The sequence below is a fragment of the Leptonychotes weddellii genome, chromosome 2 (assembly GCF_054177405.1).
Source record: "Leptonychotes weddellii isolate Sample4059 chromosome 2, ASM5417740v2, whole genome shotgun sequence".
Lineage (NCBI taxonomy): Eukaryota > Metazoa > Chordata > Mammalia > Carnivora > Phocidae > Leptonychotes > Leptonychotes weddellii.
In genome coordinates this window covers 121439203-121458444 of record NC_138370.1, presented here as the reverse complement: position 1 = coordinate 121458444, position 19242 = coordinate 121439203, and the positions used below count along the sequence as shown (strand labels likewise).

At 43.1% G+C, this 19242-nt stretch overlaps 1 protein-coding gene across 1 annotated transcript in view; it reads left to right on the top strand.

Moving 5' to 3' along the window:
• The window catches only part of FRAS1 (Fraser extracellular matrix complex subunit 1), a 394684-nt gene extending 383157 nt beyond the window's left edge, over positions 1 to 11527 (top strand). The window contains exons 69-72 of the mRNA XM_081813142.1: positions 1782 to 1948; positions 4877 to 5082; positions 6239 to 6385; positions 7696 to 11527. Coding sequence (XP_081669268.1) covers positions 1782 to 1948; positions 4877 to 5082; positions 6239 to 6385; positions 7696 to 8289 — 1114 coding nt within the window. The 3' untranslated portion in view covers positions 8290 to 11527. The remainder of the gene's footprint in view (positions 1 to 1781; positions 1949 to 4876; positions 5083 to 6238; positions 6386 to 7695) is intronic.
• The last annotated feature ends 7715 nt before the right edge of the window (positions 11528 to 19242 follow it).

The following is a 19242-nucleotide window of genomic DNA, read 5'->3' as shown; positions in this document are numbered from 1 at the left end:
CTCACCCTCAGCTGATTATCTTGTGTCCTATTTCATGGAGGAAACAGAAGAAATCAGAAGAGAACTCACCCAAGCTCCTACCATCATATCTACCCACTCCCTGCATCTGCACGTACCATATGAAGGAACAGTCCTAGCTCCTATTCCAAGCCAGCCACCCCACGTGTGCACTGAAACCCAAATCCTCTCATCCGGCTTTATAAAGAGCATCTTATAAGCCATTCTCCTCTCTCTGTGAGTCACTCCAATCAGCATTAAAAACATGTAACTTCTCCCATTTTTTAAAAAAAAAGTCCTTTCTTGACTCCATTTTTCCCTCCACACCCATTTTCCCCTTCCTTGTACTTCAAGTTGTCCCTCAAGAGTTGCCTAGACTCGCAATTTCCAGTTTAGCACCTTCCATTATCTCTTGAGCCCACTTCAGTGAGGCTTCTGCTCTCGTCCCTTCACCCAGCTTGATCTTGTCAAGGTCACCAATGACTGTGTCTTACTAGAATCAGGGGTTGAGTCTCATCTTTATTTTTGCGACGGCTTTACAACAGTTAACAGTTCAGTCTCCTCCTTGAAACATTTTCTTCACTCAGCTGCAGTGTCATGCTCTGTAGGCTTTTCTTCTGCCCACTGGCTTTCCCTCACTGTTTGCTCTGCTGGTTCCTCCTCTTTTCCATTGCCTTTGAATTTGGAGCACCCTAAGTGCCGTGCCAGCACTGTCTCTTCTGTCTCTGTTTTCATGTGGTGGTCTCACTCATCATTCGTTCCCAAGGTTTTAAATACAAAGGAACACCTTCAGCCCAGGGCTTACCTCTCACATCCAGACTTGTGCATCAGATTGCCTGCTCTGCTTCTCCACCTGGCTCTCTTATAGGCCTCCCAAGTTGAACATGCCTGTTGCTGAATCCCTCCTCTTCCTCCACCAAATCTAGTCCCCCCAACAGTTTTCCCATCTCAGGTAAGGGTAGCTCCAACCTCCTAGTTTTCCTCTCACTGAGGCCTTCTGTGACCCCCATATTTAAAATTTCCAGCTGAACCTCTTCCTAGCATTCCCTTTCTCTGCCTCGCATTTCTCTTCATCACCTGCTTCCTTCTCATGTACTATACATTTTTGAACTTATTTATTAACCGATTCCCTATTGGAACATATTGTCCCTGAGGGCATATGTTTTTCTGCTTTGTTCACAGATGAATTCCCATTACTAGAACAATGTATATCACATAATAAAAGCTCAGTGAATATTTGTTGAATAGTGAGTCCCAAGGCAGTAGAAATATGGAATAGAGAACATGTCAAGAGACCTAAAGAAGGCCAGTCTGGTTGGAGAAGCCCTTATGTGCCAGAGGCTGGGAAGAAAAGAGCAGACTCAAAAGACCAAGAAGGAAGGCCAGGGAGGTTGAAGTAAGGAGTGAGGCAAGAGAGTATTGTTTGGCAATGTCTTGAAGAGTGGGACGTTATATTTGGATCAGGTTGAAAGAGTCAAAGTTTCAGAGCAGGCAGATCTGGGAAGGAGAAGTCTAGGCAGGGTACTATGGCGATGAGCCCTTCAGCAATCAAAGAGCAACCTTGGGGACCTTCAGAATGGAAGGGCTAGGAAAAGCAAAAAGTACAAAAGACTTCTACAGATGAATTAGATTATTTCTCCTACCCACATCTCTTTATTCAGTGATTATTTAGCACCTGCCACAAAGCACAGTTCACAATCCTGAGAAGGGCGGGCAGGGAAGACAGCCCGAAGTTTGCAGAGTGGACCCTGCTCTCAAGGAGCTCTTGTTTTTCCTGCATCTAGATTCCTGATCCCCATTGCATTCCAGCAGACCAACCGCCCTGTACCAGTTGTGTATTCACTCAATACCGAATTTCAGCTCTGCAATAATGAGAAGGTGTTCCTAATGGATCCCAATACATCTGATATGTCACTGGCAGAAATGGATTACAAAGGGGCCTTCTCAAAAGGTAAGTTATTTCCTTCACCTGCAGAAAGAGACTGTGGCTGGACTTGAGATGCTTTAGGACAGGTCTTTGGACTAGCATCTCTGCTCATTGGCTTTCGGGCAACTCTCCAGTGAAGGTTCCCCTGGGTTTGGTTCTAGGATAGCCAAGATTTAGTCCGAGGAACAGACCCATATCCTTCCTTCATGTCGTATCAAAATAAGATCACATATTTGGTACTGTAATGATTGGCAGTGTGGTACTCTGGAAAAACTCTGGTCTGAGTGGTAAGAAGACTAGGGTTTCCAACCAGATTCTAACATGCTATCTGACTTTGGCTAAGTTGCTTTATCTCTCAGTTACTCAGAGAGAGATTGCAACATGACCCTCACTACCTACCAGCCTCAAGGTTGCCAAATGTCTGTGTACTCTCCATCATGCTTTCTCTGCTAGAAATGGTTCCTCTGCTCCCTCCTCACCCCAAACATGGTTTCCTTGACGTTTCAAAAGGATAGCCCTTTCTTCTCCTTCAGGTCTCTACTTAATTGTCAACCGTCTCAAAGAGGCTTTCCTTGACCACACCAGTTGAATATAGGCCTCCATATTTTTCACTTTCACAGAACATTATTCATTTTTTATAGTACTTCTCACAATTTTAATATTGTATAATATATATTACATATTTCTTTACTTGTTGCCTATTTCTACCACTAGACAATGAGTTCCACAAGAGTAGAGATTGTGATCAGATATCAAATTTGCACACCAGACCACCATGCCTAGGTGCTTAATAAATATTGATTGATTGAATAAACGAATTAGTCAATTATCTGCCTTTGTTCTCTCAATGGCCCCTTCTGCCTTTTTCTTACTTTAACCTTCTCCTCATATCTGAGCTTTTTCTCTCATCCTAAAAACACACTCAGGTCCTGCCCATAACAGAAAAAAGCAAAGCATCCCTCAGCCCTAACTCTCCTTCAAACTTCAGTCTGTTTTCTCCTTTTCTTTTCTCTGAGAAACTTCTTCAAAGAGTGAGCGGTGAGCACACACTGTCTCTATGGCCCTTCACCTCCGTCCATCTGTCACAGTCTGGGTTTATCCCACCATGCACAACTTAGAACTCTCTTTTGTCAATGACACCAAATTTGTGGATTTGGACACTTATTTCCTGTTGGGTTTCCTTTGCCCCACCCTCACCTGACACAGTCTTGCTTCTCTGGCCACTCCTCACTCTCCTGCCCTGGGTCTTCATCCTCTGATATATCCATGTTATTATCCCCAGGTTCTATGCGTGACTCCTTCTGTTCTTACTCCACTGCAGCCTCTGGTCATCCCTGTGGCTTGGCCCATCCCTTTGCTCTGAACTCCCTATTCTCCTACTCCCCCACAGCCATTCCTTAAGAGTTGACTTTACCCTGATCTCTCCGAACTTCATTTCTACATTTCCACATGTGGGTCTGGAACTACCAAGCTGCTTCAAATGGATGTCTTTCAGACACCTAGAAGTATCTAGAACAGGACTTATCTCCCTCCTACCACATCCACTGCCGCATTGACTGCATCATCATACTCCAGGTGCCCCAGGCAAAAACCTCAGGATCATCCTCCTCTTCTCCTATGCCTCCCATCTATCATTAAGATCAGTAGAATCTGACTCCCAGACATTTCTTGAGTTCATCCCGTGCTTCACAGCTATATTTTAGATACCTGTCTCTCAAGAGTATTAGCATAGCCCCCGACCCGATCTCTGCGACTCTAGTCTTTTAGTCTTTCCTCCATGCTCCATGTTTCTGAAGCCCCGGTGTGTTGATATTACACCCCTGCTTAAAACCTTCCAGTGTTCCCCATTTCTTACACACCGAAGTCCAGGCTCCCCAGCACCCTTAACCTATCTTCCCAGGAGTCTCTCCTGCCAGAGCCTCTAAACTTCCTCCTCTCTAGTCACACTGACCTACTCAGTGCCACATAGCAAATGCTCTGCATGACAGATTTGTGCTCAATTTCTCATCCTCCCATGTCACAGATAGGAAACCTTGCTCAATTTCTCATCCTCCCATGTCACAGATAGGAAACCTTTAATGTTATTTAAAATGAGGATAATAATTGAACCTATCTCTTGGGCTCTTGGGAAGAATAAATAAGATAGTATAAGGAAAGAAAGTAGACGTAGATGTAAAGAAAGTGCCATGACAGACACTAAGGAGACAGTAGCAACACCGGGACTCACCTTCCAGCATACAGTATTTTGTGCGTGGACTTTCTTTTGCCTAAATGGTCTCCCCAGTCTCCTACCTCAAATGCCTACTCATGTTTTAGGGTATTGCTCAAACATTATCTCCTCTTTAAACCTTTCCATACCTCTCCCCAGGCAGATCTCTGTGCTCAGCCATATGCTCATGTAACATTATGTACCTTCCTCTATTGTGGTACCTAATGGTATCATGTTGTGATAAGGGTGGGTTTAAGAGCCCAAGTCCCTTGACTTTGAATCCCACCACCACTACCTCCTAGCTTTGTGACCTTCAACAAGTCACTTAACCACTCAGCGCCTCAACTTCACATCTATAAAATAATGAGCACTACGTGAATTCTTACATGGGAAGAACTTAGTACAGGACCTACCAAATAGTATGAGTTTGATAAATGTTAGCAATGTTATTTTTAGCAATTGGTTAGGTTTTATTTCTGTCCTCTCAGCTGCATCTCACTCACCTTTGTGTCCCCTGTGCACAACAGAGTCCTTGGCATACCTTAAACGCTTAATTAATGTTTATGGAATAAAAGAAACTGTAAATGGATGAATGAGTATTTTAAGGGCACATGGAATCATAGAGCTCTTCATAGAGAGGTACTTTTGACTCTAAGGGAGTGTGTTAAATCCTTTCTACCCTTGATATTTCTTTCTCTTTAATCTTAAAGTCTGACCTAATTAATGCCTCTCAATCTTTCCAGGTCAAAACCTTTATGGCCGAGTACTTTGGAATCCAGAACAAAACCTTAATTCTGCTTACAAACTCCAGCTGGAGAAGGTCTATCTTTGTACCGGCAAGGATGGCTATGTGCCTTTCTTTGATCCCACAGGGACAATCTACAATGAAGGGCCGCAGTATGGATGCATTCAGCCAAACAAACACCTGAAACACAGATTTCTGCTGCTGGTATGCTAACTGTTAGTGTTAAACAACTGACACCCAAGTTGATTTCCTTAGCTATGAATTCCGCCTCAAGCAGATGGAACCCCACTCTTGACGGTATTCTCTCTATCCATATTGCTCTTGTTGTTTCTCTCTAATCAGCTAAATGCTAGCACATATTACCAAATGTGATGGTTACAGTGGGTAACAAGACAAGCTATTATTAACGTCCCGGGAAAAGGAAAGTTGAGGCCAGTGTTTCCCCGAGTATGAACCAGTGTTTCTCAGAGTATGGACCCTGTATATCCCCGATTCTCTTTCAGGGAGTCCACAAGGTCAAGACCACTCTCATAATAATATAATGATGCTTGCTTTTTTTTTTTTTCCCCACACTAATTCCCTCATGAGTGTAGAAGGTGTGAAAGGTTTATTGATATGGTTTCAAATTCCACATTGTAATTAATCTTTCAAAAATACCACTTACCGAATTTGATTCAGTATCAAAGAGAATATCCACAATTATCTGAAAAAGGTATGAAATCATTTCTCCCTTTTTCAACTACACATCTGTGTGAGGCCAGATTTTCTTCATATACTTCAGCCAAACTAACATATCGCAACTGAGGCAATATAGAAGTTATGAGAATCTAGTTCTTTGCAGAGATTTGCAAAAATGTAAAACAATGCCAGCTCTCTTTGAGGAGCTGAGGGTGAATATAGGTATTTTCTCTAAAAAATGTTACATATGTTAACATGCAGTGGGTTTTTCATTGCCACTTTAAAATGAATTATAAAATGAGTATTTTATAATTTTTCAGTGTTAATTTAAATAGAGTAAATATTGATAGTTATAAATCATATAAACATAAGACTTTTGGGGTCCTTGATTTTTAAGTGTGTAAGGGATCCTGAAACCAAATGGCCTGAGAATTATTTGTCTAGGCTACCCCACTCTTTGAGCTTTGAGATCACAGAATCCACCAAGTGTCCTTCCTTGAAGAGAGCAGTGGGTGCCCAGAGGCAGTGGTTGACTTAAGGAAAAGGCTTTTACAGCACGTACTCTCCTGACCCAACCCAAGGCAGGAGTGGAGAGTACCTTTCTCCTCCCAGTGACTGCCACCTGCCGGGTCAGTGGTTCTATCTTTCTAAACCTTTCATTTCTTTTTTTCTGAAATTCTAGGACCGCAGTCAGCCAGAAGTAACTGATAAGTACTTCCATGATGTGCCCTTTGAGGCCCACTTTGCTTCCGAGTTGCCTGATTTCCATGTGGTCAGTAGCATGCCAGGTGTGGATGGATTTACCCTGAAAGTAGACGCACTCTATAAGGTGAGTGTGGTGAAAAGAGTAGAAGCATAGGACCAAGGCCACGTTAAAAGTTACAAAAAGGAAGATGACATTATCTGTGGGCTATTAGTCTCTTTTTATAGCATTCTTGCTGGCAGGTCTTTTTTATTGGTGTTAAGCTTATCATTCACCCCCATTTTTTTTTAAGATTTTATTTATTTATTTTAGAGAGAGAGAGAGCGCGCACATGAGCAGGGGTAGGGGCAGAGAGAATTTCAGTCAGACTCCCTGCTGAGCACGGAGCCAGATGCAGGGCTGAATCTCACAACCCTGAGATCCTGACCTGAGCAGAAACCAAGAGTCAGATGCTTAACTGACTGCACCTCCCAGGTGCCCCCATTCACCCCAAATTTTCACCACCCATCCCAATAGACCACAGCAATAATAAAATTCTTTAATTTGCTTATAGTCACTTGTCATAGTGTGAGTCAGGGGTGCATATGGTACTCTGGATTTTCCTGAACTCTTTTATATTGCCTGCCTTTTTGGCTCTATGCTACACCAGCTGATGTTCACTGGCATGTGGAAAACACTTAACAAAGTCATAAATACAGTACAGCAATTTAGAACGACAAGAATTACTAGTATTTGATGAGCAAAAATACTCTAAGTCCAGTAGTAAACATGAACTTCCAAAATCAAATTCCACTTTTTCCTGTCTTCAAGTAGTAATCCATGACCTTGGATTTCAGAACTGTCGCCATTGCTCAGAAGTTAGTTCAAAACCATGGAGGATTTCAATGGGGGCATAGGAAATGGCAATAAAATACTTGATGACTTAACCGCTCAGGGGATGATCCAGGAAGTGTTCAGATTTAGGAAATTTTTGTCATGTATCTGCATATTATGCACAGAGTAGGTGTTTAGTGGATATTTGTTGAATGACTGTAGCTGAAGTTCATCAATAATAGTAAGTTAGCATAACATACAATTGAAGGTCACTGGGAATAAACATGATTATTAATACTTCACTGCTATCAATAAAGACTGACAATCCTAAGTATTTACTTAGCTAAAGAAAAGATGAAAGATAAATTCGTAGGGCTCTTCCATACACAGGTAGGAAAACAGAAAAAAATGTGAGTAGCTGGCCCAAGATGACCCTAATTTGGAAATAAAATAGAACCTATAATATTTGGTTCAATTCTCGACTCGTAGACACCAACCACTGCTAATGCTTTCAGTGAGACCATTTATCAAGGCTCACGGTCATTCCATTTCCCTCGTGAAGAAGTGGTCTGTGGGCCACAGTGACATGCGTGCTTTGTCTCTCTGTCTCCCTCCTCCCGCAGGTGGAAGCAGGACACCAGTGGTACCTGCAGGTGATCTACATCATTGGTCCTGACACCATCTCAGGGCCCCGGGTCCAGCGCTCTCTCACGGCGCCTCTGAGGCGCCACCGAAGGGACCTGGTGGACCCCAGTGGCCGTCTGACCCTTGACGATTCGCTCATCTATGACAATGAAGGGGACCAAGTCAAGAATGGCACCAACATGAAGTCCCTGAATCTCGACATGCAAGAGCCTGTGGTGGCTGCTTCTCTCTCCCAGACTGGGGCGTCTATCGGCAGTGCCCTCGCTGCTGTCATGCTCCTGCTTCTGGGGCTTTTGGTGGCTTGTTTCCTCACCAGGAAATGCCAGAAGCAGAGGAAGAAACCGCCCACAGAGGACATTCTGGAGGAATACCCTCTGAACACCAAGGTGGATGTGTCCAAGAGGAGCCCGGACAGGATGGAGAAGAACTTGAACAGACACTACTGCACCGTGCGGAACGTCAACGTCCTGAGTGACGCCGAGGGCGCTTATGCCTTCAAAGGGGCTAAGGTGAAAAAACTGAATCTGGAAGTCAGAGTTCACAACAACTTACAGGATGGAACGGAAGTTTAACGGAGGAGACCTGTGTGTATTTTTTTCTAAAATCATTTTTATAAAGACGGGGGTCAAATACTGGTATTTTTATAATCTTGCAGTTTAAAAAGGGAAAACTATAGCTTTGAGTGGTGGAAGGCACACATCACACACATCAACTCACAACTGAGCTACCTCATTAAACAAAGAACCACTGAGACCCCAGAGTTCTGGAGCAGAGGTCTTTCGGGAGATCTCTTGAATAGTGTCAGCAGGTATAGATTGCTCCTTCTGTAAGGCTGGTCTTAGAAAGCACATATTTCAGTATTGGCCAGAGCTTAGACTTTCCAGCTAGATGATGGGGCTCAGCAGACTGGAGAAGGTACACTGGCAGGTCTCTGGGGTGGGGGGCAGGGGGGTTGCTGGGGGGACATTGGTTTCCTCCCCCACCTCCAGCTTTCTTCTACTTGGGCTTTCCCTGGGCCTCCGGGCAGCAGAACTTGGATTGCTGATGCTCCAGTTCCATTCAAAATCCTGCTAATCAGCACAGCCTATGTATTTGCTCATTGTATCTGCTTGACAGCTTGCCCGCCATGGCCTCTAACTGTCCTTTGCATTTCCAGAGCCTTTCCACCTGGGGGTTTCAAAGTGCTCTAGATGAGAGCCTTGTCCCACAACTTGCGGGAGAAATCACACAGCTCCCTGCCAGAAGTCTGGCAGAGCGGACCCCCCACCAACAGAAGGGCAGACAGAGGAGGGGCCTGACCCTATTAGTGATGCACGGCCCCCTAGGCCCAGGGGGATGTCCTTGTGCCCCATTGGTTTACACTGCACCAAGGACATGTCAGGACATCCTCCCTGACAGAGAATGCTGCAAAACAAGATCAGTGCACCTGGCCTTTTTATTCCACATGGCCATGCATGCTTACAAAACCCACCACACTTTCCTGCCACCCCAGGCTTTGCCCAGTCCAATAGCAGACAAGCCTGTGTACTTTGCTAGCTGCGAGTTTTGTATTTTGCTAGGGTTTCAGAAAAGTAAGTGATTCATTTGAATAAAGCCAATTAGGAGAAAGCCCCACTCAGAGTGAAATCTGAGTTAAGAGATGCCAACTAGTACTCACAACAGATAAAGTACCAACGCTCACAGCAGAGAAGGCGCCGATCCCAGGACAGGTTTTCAGGGATTTCTCTTTTGGGGGGGGGTTCTTTTCTGGTAGCTCACGCATTTATTTTTACCACATCAGCACGTGACAAGGCCATAAACACATGGCTTTAAAATGATTCAGTGTTCGAATAGCAGCTTCGGGATTTTGTATGAAGTGTGCACACAGCTTGCTTTTGTGTTTCTTTTTCGTCTTTTGCCTGACTGGCAAAAACACAAGCATGTGTGTCATGTTGTTTTGAAATGCAGGCACAACTTCATAACCAAGGAGTGAAAGACGTGTTCTCCTCCTGATGCATGGCACACCGCAGTCACTGAGCAAACAACAGAACAGCATACTGTGTCATATTAGTCATAGAATGACCCAGGCTCTGTGAGAACATCCCACACTGCAAACACCTTGGTTCTAGAAAGCTAGAAAGAGTGAGCCATGAATGGTTTTTGGCATCTCTACCAGACGCCAAGCTCTTGAGAAGAGGACCTTGTGAGCCGTGCCTTTGGTTCCTCAGCAGTGCCTTGCACAGGACGAGCACTCCAGAAATATCTGTTAGGTAAACAAGTGAATGGTGGCATGGGTGGATGGTAGAGGAATCAGTTCAGGAAGGGGAGGTGAGAGACATTGGTGGCAAGATTGCATGGGCAGATAGGAAAACACAAAAACAAAACTGCCTCTTCTGCTTGGATTATAAGTAACCTCATTGGAATGAAGAAGCACCACGTGACATAGGCATGAATCTAGCAGTGGTCTTAGAACGACTGAACAGAAAAACCAGAAGAACGTTTTAGCAGAAGTTGAAACTATGAATCAGCCTCCAGAGAAGGACATTTAGAGGAAAGTCTGGCTTAGCGTTCTGGGGTGAGTGAAGTTTTCAGGAGAGGCTGGAATGGGGTGAGCCCAGAACCCAAAACTCCTGACTGGGCGCATGCTCCTTGAGACCAGCTTGGGCGGTGTGGGGCAGAACTTCTGTGTCGGCCTCGGGAGCATCCAGAATTGGTGTCTCGTGGCTGGAGAGCTCATCAGCCTGGTGTGGAATCTCCTCCAGAACAACCTGGAAGGTTAATGCTAATTCTGCGAGGACAGGAAGCCTATCATTTGCAGAGCAACTTTTGATTTGGCCCGGTCTTTATCCCTGTTCCCACTTGCCAGAACGCTTCCACACTAAAGCGGCACCGTCGCCTTTGCTCAGATATTCTTCGTGCACACCCCTTCCACTCCTGCCGAGGAGGACACATGCATGGGGAGAGTGAAGACATGCGCAGAGTGAAGCTAACGCAGGAAGAGATGGAGACCGAGACCTCTTGAGTGCTCTCAGCAGCTTCCATGTACGTGGTCTTGAGCGGCAAGGACAACATCCAGGGAGGACCATGAGACCGTGAGCTCTCTGTGTGAGAGGAAAGCCTGGGACTATTCCCACCTCCCTCCCTTCCTGCTCTTCCCCCTGACTACGTATACTTTTTTGAATGCTGGTACTTCTTCAGTGGATGCACACTTATTAAATAGGAAGTGTTTAGAGGTGTGAAGCTGAGATTTACTCCTTTGATACAGTTTCTCATTCTGTTTATGTTTTCTATTTCATAGCAGGAATCCGATAATTTGGTGACTGCTGCAGGATTATATTTCAGTCAAAGCCCTCCTTTCAATTTATCTAACTTGCTCACTAATGCCTTGTGTGTGTTTTACTAATCTTCTATACCATGTCATTAGGTCAGGAGGAACAAGAAGCCCTCCGGGGTTGCTATTTGCTCTCCCCCACTTGCTGTGAAGGTTGAAAGCGAGGAGTCTGTGACTTTTTTCTGCCTCGCTGTCCTATTATGATCCCCGGGCCTCCTGGAGGCCGCCTGCAGACTCCACGCCTGGGTGTGGAAGTCGTGTTGGAATGTGTTTGCACAGTCTTAGGACATTTAGTTTCAGTGTCCTGTAGGTGTTCATTGTTCTTGGATAGGACACACATGCTCAGACTGAGTGAAACATTTGTGGTGCTGTCAACCTGATTTCTTGACTTAAATAATCTTTGTATTTCTAATACCAATTTGTGTGTTATGAATTTCTGATTTCTCCAATAGCATATGCCACTATATAAATTTGTATTAATAAATGACAGTCTGGTTGCATTTTTTTTTTTTGCCATATTCTTTTTAGATTACTGCTCTCGTTAACATAAGACATCACCTTTGAGATGGCAAAATCATTCTGAAATCTGAGGCAAAGTTCTTTGGAGAAAACCTGCCTGAAAGGGTTGAATCTAAGACACACATGGACCGAGCTATGAGCCAGATGAAGAAGAAATTACACAGCCCCAGATCATCTTAGCTCATCTTCTGCAATCAGTTGAAACCCCAGTATGAAGAGGAATAATTCAAATATCCATGCGTGATACAATAAGATGATTATTTATGCTGTATTTATTACGATCAAACCCTCTTAGGATCCTTGATATAGTGTGAAAATGGCTAGGTTCTTTTATGCACTCACAAAAATTTATGAAGTGTCCCTAACTCACCCTGGAGAGATGACCAAGGCTCAAATAAGTTGATTGGCGTGTGAAGGGGCAATGGCACAGTCAGAAAGCGACTGAGCCCCAAAATCTCAGCGTTCTGCGAGCCTGGCCATGGGTGCCTGTCCCCCCTGGGGAGCTGCTTTATATACTTAAAAAAAAAATACTGCCAGTGACATTGACCAGCTGAGTTCTGTTGACACCTTTTCATGGCACATTTGCAAACTCAGCAAGACTTGAGAAAGCATGTTTTCATAAAATCTGGGGGAAAGGAGGCCACAACCCTGCTTGGGATTTCCGTAGATACTACTGGGACTTGGTGTAAACTTCACTTCCTTGAGGTTTCCTGTGATTGTCCCTTGCCCAACAGCAGAGCTCTAAGCCCCGGAACACATCTCTCTCTGGCTCCTAGAGAAGCTGTATCAGGAAACAATCTCTGAATCGTTAGGATTGCCTATGAAGAAGTTTCCTGAGACCTGAAATTTCGTAGGCATGAAATTTAGAAAACTTGGGGATGAGTGGCAGAAAATGAGTTCTCACTGAGATTTTGCAACACTTCACCGACGAAGGTTCTGAAGAAACTTTATGGGAACAGGAGAGGAGACGATACTGAGGATATCTCACCAGGTTCAGCGCCATATAATTGTTGATTTTGTTGGTTAAAGATAGTCCAGTATCAGTTGTTTTATATGTCTCAGCGTAATATTAAAATGCCATGATCACATAATAGATTCTGGCCCCAAATGAGCCTGGGAGAACTCTAACTAGGAGTCCTTTAGAATGGTGTCCTGAGAGTAGCTAGTAGCCCAGGACGCTCCCAAGTAATACAGCAGGCACATCGGGCAATCAAGAGCAATGACTCCTTTATGTTTTCTGCCTCATGCGGTCCTCATGACAGCCCTAGGAGAGAGTCATAGGTCATTGTCCTGGCTGATTTTCTTTGCAAGTTCCAGATGAAAACCAGGATTTCAAGTCTTGACCAGAAGGCCTTTATGGGCACAAAGTGGTGTTTAAAAATGGTCCAAAGCTCCTATAACTTGGATTTAATGCTTGTCATGAAAACTGTGGTCACTTGATTTATACAATAAAATAGACCCACCCTGCAACTTTCTCTAAAACAAACAGAAAAGCTAGCAGTTTTACCCCTGACTCATTTTGGTTTAAGGCTCCCAAGTTCCAAGACCAGTTAGTTATGAAAGTTTACTAGAATCCCACTCTCTGGGAGAATGTTCGTAAATTGTTAAAAACCAGTTTCAAGATGTCTCCCTTAAATGTCCCTCACTAAGGAATGTGTCCAGAACAAACCCATGGTCAGTACTAGTGACTCCCAAAAGTCCCTTTGCTGCTTATTCTGTCTCCACACAGAGCCTCTGCCCTGTTTGTGCTCTAGGAAACCGACTTACCAGAAATTATTCTCCAAGGCTCCCTTGCCCTTGGCTTCTGGTCGAGATTGGCCAAATGGAGACACTGATGGAGAGAAGTTAAGGTGTGTCTATCCCTCCCCCTTCTCCCCACTGCCTTGCTCCATGTGTGGTTCTGGTTGGTTCCCTCCTGAGCCACAGCCCCTCTTCTGCAGTCCAGTTCTCAAAAAGTTGTAACAGCATCCCTCCCTTGCCCTACAAGTATAAAGGTAGTAATGATTTCATCCTGTTCCTAGTCCTAGGGGCTTCACCATCAGTGTGGATTCCTTTAACTTAACCCTGCCTACACTCTGTAAATAGTCCTTTTTTATTTTTTTAAGGTTTTATTTATTTCAGAGAGATTTTATTTATTTATTTCAGAGAGAGAGCATGAGTGGGGGGCAGGCAGAGGGAGAAGCAGACTCCCCGCTGAGCAGGGAGCCTGTCGCAGGGCTTGATCCGAGGACCCTGAGATCATGACCTGAGCTGAAATCAGATACTTACCAACTGAGCCACCCAGGCATCCCTGTAAATAGTCCCTTTTAAAAACTCTTTAAACCCTTTGAGTATGCTATTTCTCTTCTGCCAGAACTCTTATATAGTCCTTAAGTTCAGTGCCATTTTGGCTATAGTTTTCCGATATATATCAAAGACAAACACTTGAACTCAGATCATGTCTTCATTTTAAATTTGCCTATTGTTATCAGCGGCATGCTGATAAATGTTTCACACCAACGTTTGGAGTCAGGAGAGGCCTGATTTGTAGCATTTGCTGGTTTTTCTGTTGTGTATGCCCCACCATGGCCAATCAACCTACCACCACAGTTTCCCTCAAGGTGGAGTTGGGGAGAGACGCACAGGAACACAACTTTATACAGCATTTCTACTACACAGATGTACTAGACATAAATAGCTTCAAGAGGATCAAGAATAGTAAAATGTAAAATAATTAGGAAGTTTGGGGCGCCTGGGTGGCTCAGTCGTTAAGCGTCTGCCTTCGGCTCAGGTCATGATCCCTTGGCGGGAAGCCTGCTCTCCCTCTCCCACTCCCGCTGCTTGTGTTCCTGCTCTCACTATCTCTGTCTCTGTCAAATAAATAAATAAAATCTTTAAAAAAAAAAAATTAGGAAGTTTGGGTGTCTTCATTTTTAATATAATTTATTTGTGTTTATTTATTTTTAAAGATTTTATTTATCTGACAGAGAGCACAAGCAGAGGGAGAGGGAGAAGCAGGCTCCTCAACAAGCAGGGAGCCTGACATGGGGCTCAATGTGGGGCTCCATCCCAGGACGCTGGGATCATGACCTGAGCTGAAGGCAGACGCTTAACGACTGAGCCCCCCAGTTGCCCCACGATTGTGTTTATTTAATACAGTGCTTAGTAATGGCTGTGTTTGCTTGCAAAATTCCTAAAAATGTAGCAATTCACTTTTGCATGTCAAGCCAGCCTCAGCACACCACTGTAAGAGCAAACATTTAGTATCTACAACCACTCAGTCAATTAAATCTCCTTTTATTAGTTTTTGCTTCCCATTCTAGCATGTATTTTGAATATACCTCAATAACTTTGATGTAAAATCTTATATTTGACTCACAAATTGTTCTATTTAAATAGGAGAGGGACGAGATATAGGAAAAATTAGCTGCTTCTAAAACTATAAAGTAGTTCTATGTATTGAGAATGGTGAAAATGTCATCAAATAATCTTTTCTGCATTCTTTTTCTGAATGACTACAAACCTGGTTTCTGAGATCCTAATATTTATCATTATTATCATCCAACATTTCCTTCTGAGAAAATTCATCCTTTGAGGAAAAAAATATTAGCTTTATAATCATGCCATAGCATGATTCTAGTCTAAAAGATGGTAACTGGGCAGTTGTTACAATGAGAACAATTCAAAAAATGGTTAGAATGTGTTTTGTTTTAAAGTTGCCATCCTGAAACCAAAGAGATTAAACCCTGAACCTGAAACAATTCAAATAAATCCTACATTACCACCACCTGTTGCTCATTTCCTTCTGGATGTAAATCCAGCCCTATTACTTCCTGGTTGTGCGGAACACAACCTGTGCATGTTCCGCAAGCCCTCTGAGCCTGTCTCTGTATTTGCAAAATAGAGCTAATCACACCGAATCGAAACTGGCTAGTAAGTGTGAAATAGGACCGTCTCTGCAAAGGCATTGCTCAATGTCTGGCATAAATAATAGGTTCTCAATAAATATCCGCCTCCTGCCACTATGCTAATCCCAGAATTTTCCAGGAGGAGGTGGTACTTAATAGTTTATCATGGCAACCTCTGAATGGGAGTCAGGAGTTACAATGCAGAATGGAAGGCAGAACACCGTCACATCTTCTCTCTCGGAAGAAAGCTCATCATCACTTTAGATTTGTGAATCTGGCGGGCTCCCCATGCACCCGCTCCTTAAGCAAGGCTGTTTCTCTGTTTGTCCCAATGCAGCTCCTCTTCCGTTTAAGGAAGGATGTCCTCTTAAACCAGTGCTCCTCAAGCTCTAGGCTGCATCAGAATCACCTGCAGGGCTTATTAAAGCAGTAGGTCTGGGGTAGGTCTGAGGGAATTTGCACTTCTAAGGCGTTCCCATGTCCCAGACCAGAGAACCACTGCTTGAGATCTTCCTGAGCCCCAGTAGCCCCTGTATTGTTTAAAGGGCATCACATATTAGCCTGCTGAAAGACTAGAAAAAAGGCATTCTGACCATTTAAGTCACTGTAGATAAACCAAACCAAAAGTTTGCTGGCATCTAAATGACAATTGATTAGTTCTAATCCTTTTCTTCAAGTTAATATTTTCACTAAAATATTTCTCAGGATAATAGCAATGGCAGTAAGGTTGTGATTGAGAAATACGGGGCACACATTTCAAATGAAAAAGAAAGTAAGATTTCTTTCAAATGATCATATTAAAATCATTCAGATTGCATTGCCTGCTTCCCTGACTGTCCCAAACTTCTAGTGTCCCTTTTCTTCTAAAGCCACAAGTCCTTTCCCCCAGAATTTAACATTATATGTAACAAATGATAAAGCATCTTAAATTACTGACTTTAGCTTCCCAGGAGTTGGTCTTGACCTCAGTTAGATTATAAACTCATTGATAACTGAACTATGTCACATTATTTCCTTTTAATCTTCCACAGCACCTACAGGTAGTGTGCAGTCAAGAAATACTTACCAATGAATTTTAAGTAAAATAAATCCACACCACTGTTTTAATCAAAAAGCAATAAATTAATTGAGAAAAGTAAGGTACAAAACTATAAAAATATACTGCCTTTGTGTAATAAAGGGAAGAAATAAGAATGTGTATTTCATGGCTTGATTTTATTTAAAAAGAAAAAAACAATGAAAGAATATACAAGAAACTAAAGAAAGAAAGTGCTTACCTGAAGAGGGCAGCAGTGAGTTGAAGGGATGAGGTGGGGGGGTGAGGGGGGTGGGGAGGTTAAGAGCCAAGACTTTGATAGACAGCTTTTTGGAATTTAAAAAAAAAAAAATTTAACCATGTAACCATCTTAAGACAGTTTTATTAACTGAGGAAGTTCAACTATTCCTGTTCTCTTTTAAATTTTCTTAGCAATGACCAGATTTATTCAATTACTGTTTGGCTCTGATTTGAGGATCTACCTGCACTGCTTGGAGGGTAGAAGCAAGGGGCACGCAGTGGAGGTCATGCCCACAGGAGTGCTGAATTTGCTTCCTACTGCTGCCATAACCGATTACCATAAACTTAGTGGCTTAAAATGACACAAGTTTATTATCTTACAGTACTACAGTCAGACGTCCAAAATGGGTCTCACTAGGCTAAAATCGCAGTGTTGGCAGGCTGCATCCTGTCTAGAGGTTTCAAGGGAGAATCCATTTCCTTGCCTTATCCAGTTTCTGGAGGCCCCCTGCATTCCTTGGATTATCACCCCCTTCTATCTTCAAAGCCAGCAATGACCAGTTGAGTCATCTCTCTGCTTAGCCTCCACTTCCCTCTTCCCCATATAAGGACCCTTGTGATTATACTTGGCCCACCTTGATATTCCAGGATAATCTCTTTATATTAAGGTCAGCTGATTAGCAACCCTAATTCCATCTGCAACCGTAGTTCTTCTCCCTTGCCATGTAACAAAACATATTTAAAGTTCCCAGGCATTATTTTGGGCCATTATTTTGCCTACCATACAGGTACATCATAATTTGGTACAGAATTTTGAACCACAGAAGTCAGAATACCCAAACCATCTGCCCCTCTCCTACTGTTGCATGTCAACCAACAGTTTGCACATGGGTCTCTTTTGTTGAATGATTTACTTCCAGAAATGGGAGGGACCCATAAAAGGCAATTAATCTATATTTCTTTCCCTGTCTACTGAGCTAACAAGGGGTCATGAATAATGGCAGTTTCTGTTGTTAGAGAATGTGACTAACTGTGGAGCTTTTGAACATAAAAGAATGGTTTCACCTAGATTACCTGATAGTCCTTTCTCCTCCCCCTCATTCTCACAGAAGCCCCTTGGGTCAACCTCTTGGCATTATGTGTAGATTTATCATTGTCATGATTAAGATAAGCTTTGGAGTGGGTTGACTGGGTTTGAATCTTAAGTACATGATTTACTGGCTATGTGACCTTGGCCCAGGATCTTACACTGTACAGTTTATGCAACTCTTAGAAATAGTACATACTAGGACCTACCTCATTTGGTTGAGGTGGAAGTTAAATAAGACGGTGTGTACAACACATTCAGAACAGCGCCTGGCATATAGCTGTGGTGCTTAAAAAAGAAAAGTGAGCTAAATTTTTGATTATTTTGTTGTTTCAAAGACCAAAATAATATTTAATGGTTTATTGGTTGAGCTCTTTTTCCTCAGGAGGTCTTATTTCCATGGCTAACACTCACCTGGGATTTTGAGACCTTCAATATTCCTACCTGTCCCCAGACCTGACTATTGGATGTAGGAACCTCTCTAGTTGTCCTTGTTCCATTTGACAACGTTTGGCCATGTTGGGAGATCCCAACCCCTCCTCAACACCTCTCTGTATACTGCTAAGATGGGTTAGGTTACTGTTCAGAACTATTCTCTGCCCACCCACTCATCCCCCTCAATAGGACTGGTGATCCTATTTGTCCAAGAGGATGTTAGAAGTCACGGTGCAAGCAAGGGCCTGAGAAGTGCTTGTGCATTTGAGTGTGCCCTCTTGCACTCTGACATCGCCAGAAGAGTTTCCTCCAGGTAGCTGTTGCCTTTTTAACCAACTGAGCCACCCAGGCGCCCTAGCTGTTGCCTTTTTAGCCTGGACTCAGAATGAACACATGAAGCAGAGCCACCCCAGCCATCCTGCTGCTCTGAGAGAATAAATGACTTCTCTTAAGCCCCTGAATTTCAGGATGGTTTGTTATATAGCATGATGGTGGCAGTAGCTGATACATTTGCCCATCCTCTCAAAATTTTTCATGATTCTGTCCCATTTAAAAACTCTTTGAAGTCACCTAATCCGCAAGCCTATTCATAACTTCTCCTAGTAACCACCTGCTCCCTGTACCAAGCATTCAAGTGTTTTCTCTTTTTTCTTTCCTTACTTTATTTTCAAGTGATAATAATGTCATCAACCCACACGCCTGTGAACAAGAAACTATGTACAATAATGTTCATTGCTGAATTATTCATAGTAGAAAAATATTGAAACAATGTAATGTCCATCATCAGAAGAATGATGAATAAACCATGATGTAGTCATAAAACGAAATACAATGCAGCAGTTAAAATGACTGTAGCTACTAGAGCGGCTAGCATTGAACAGAAAGCTAGTGGAAGAAAATACATCATGATATCATTTATTTAAAGTTTAAAAACCTGCTAAACAGTATTATGTAATATTTATGGCTATATAGATACTTTGAAACAAGTATAGGGGCCCCTGGGTGGCTCAG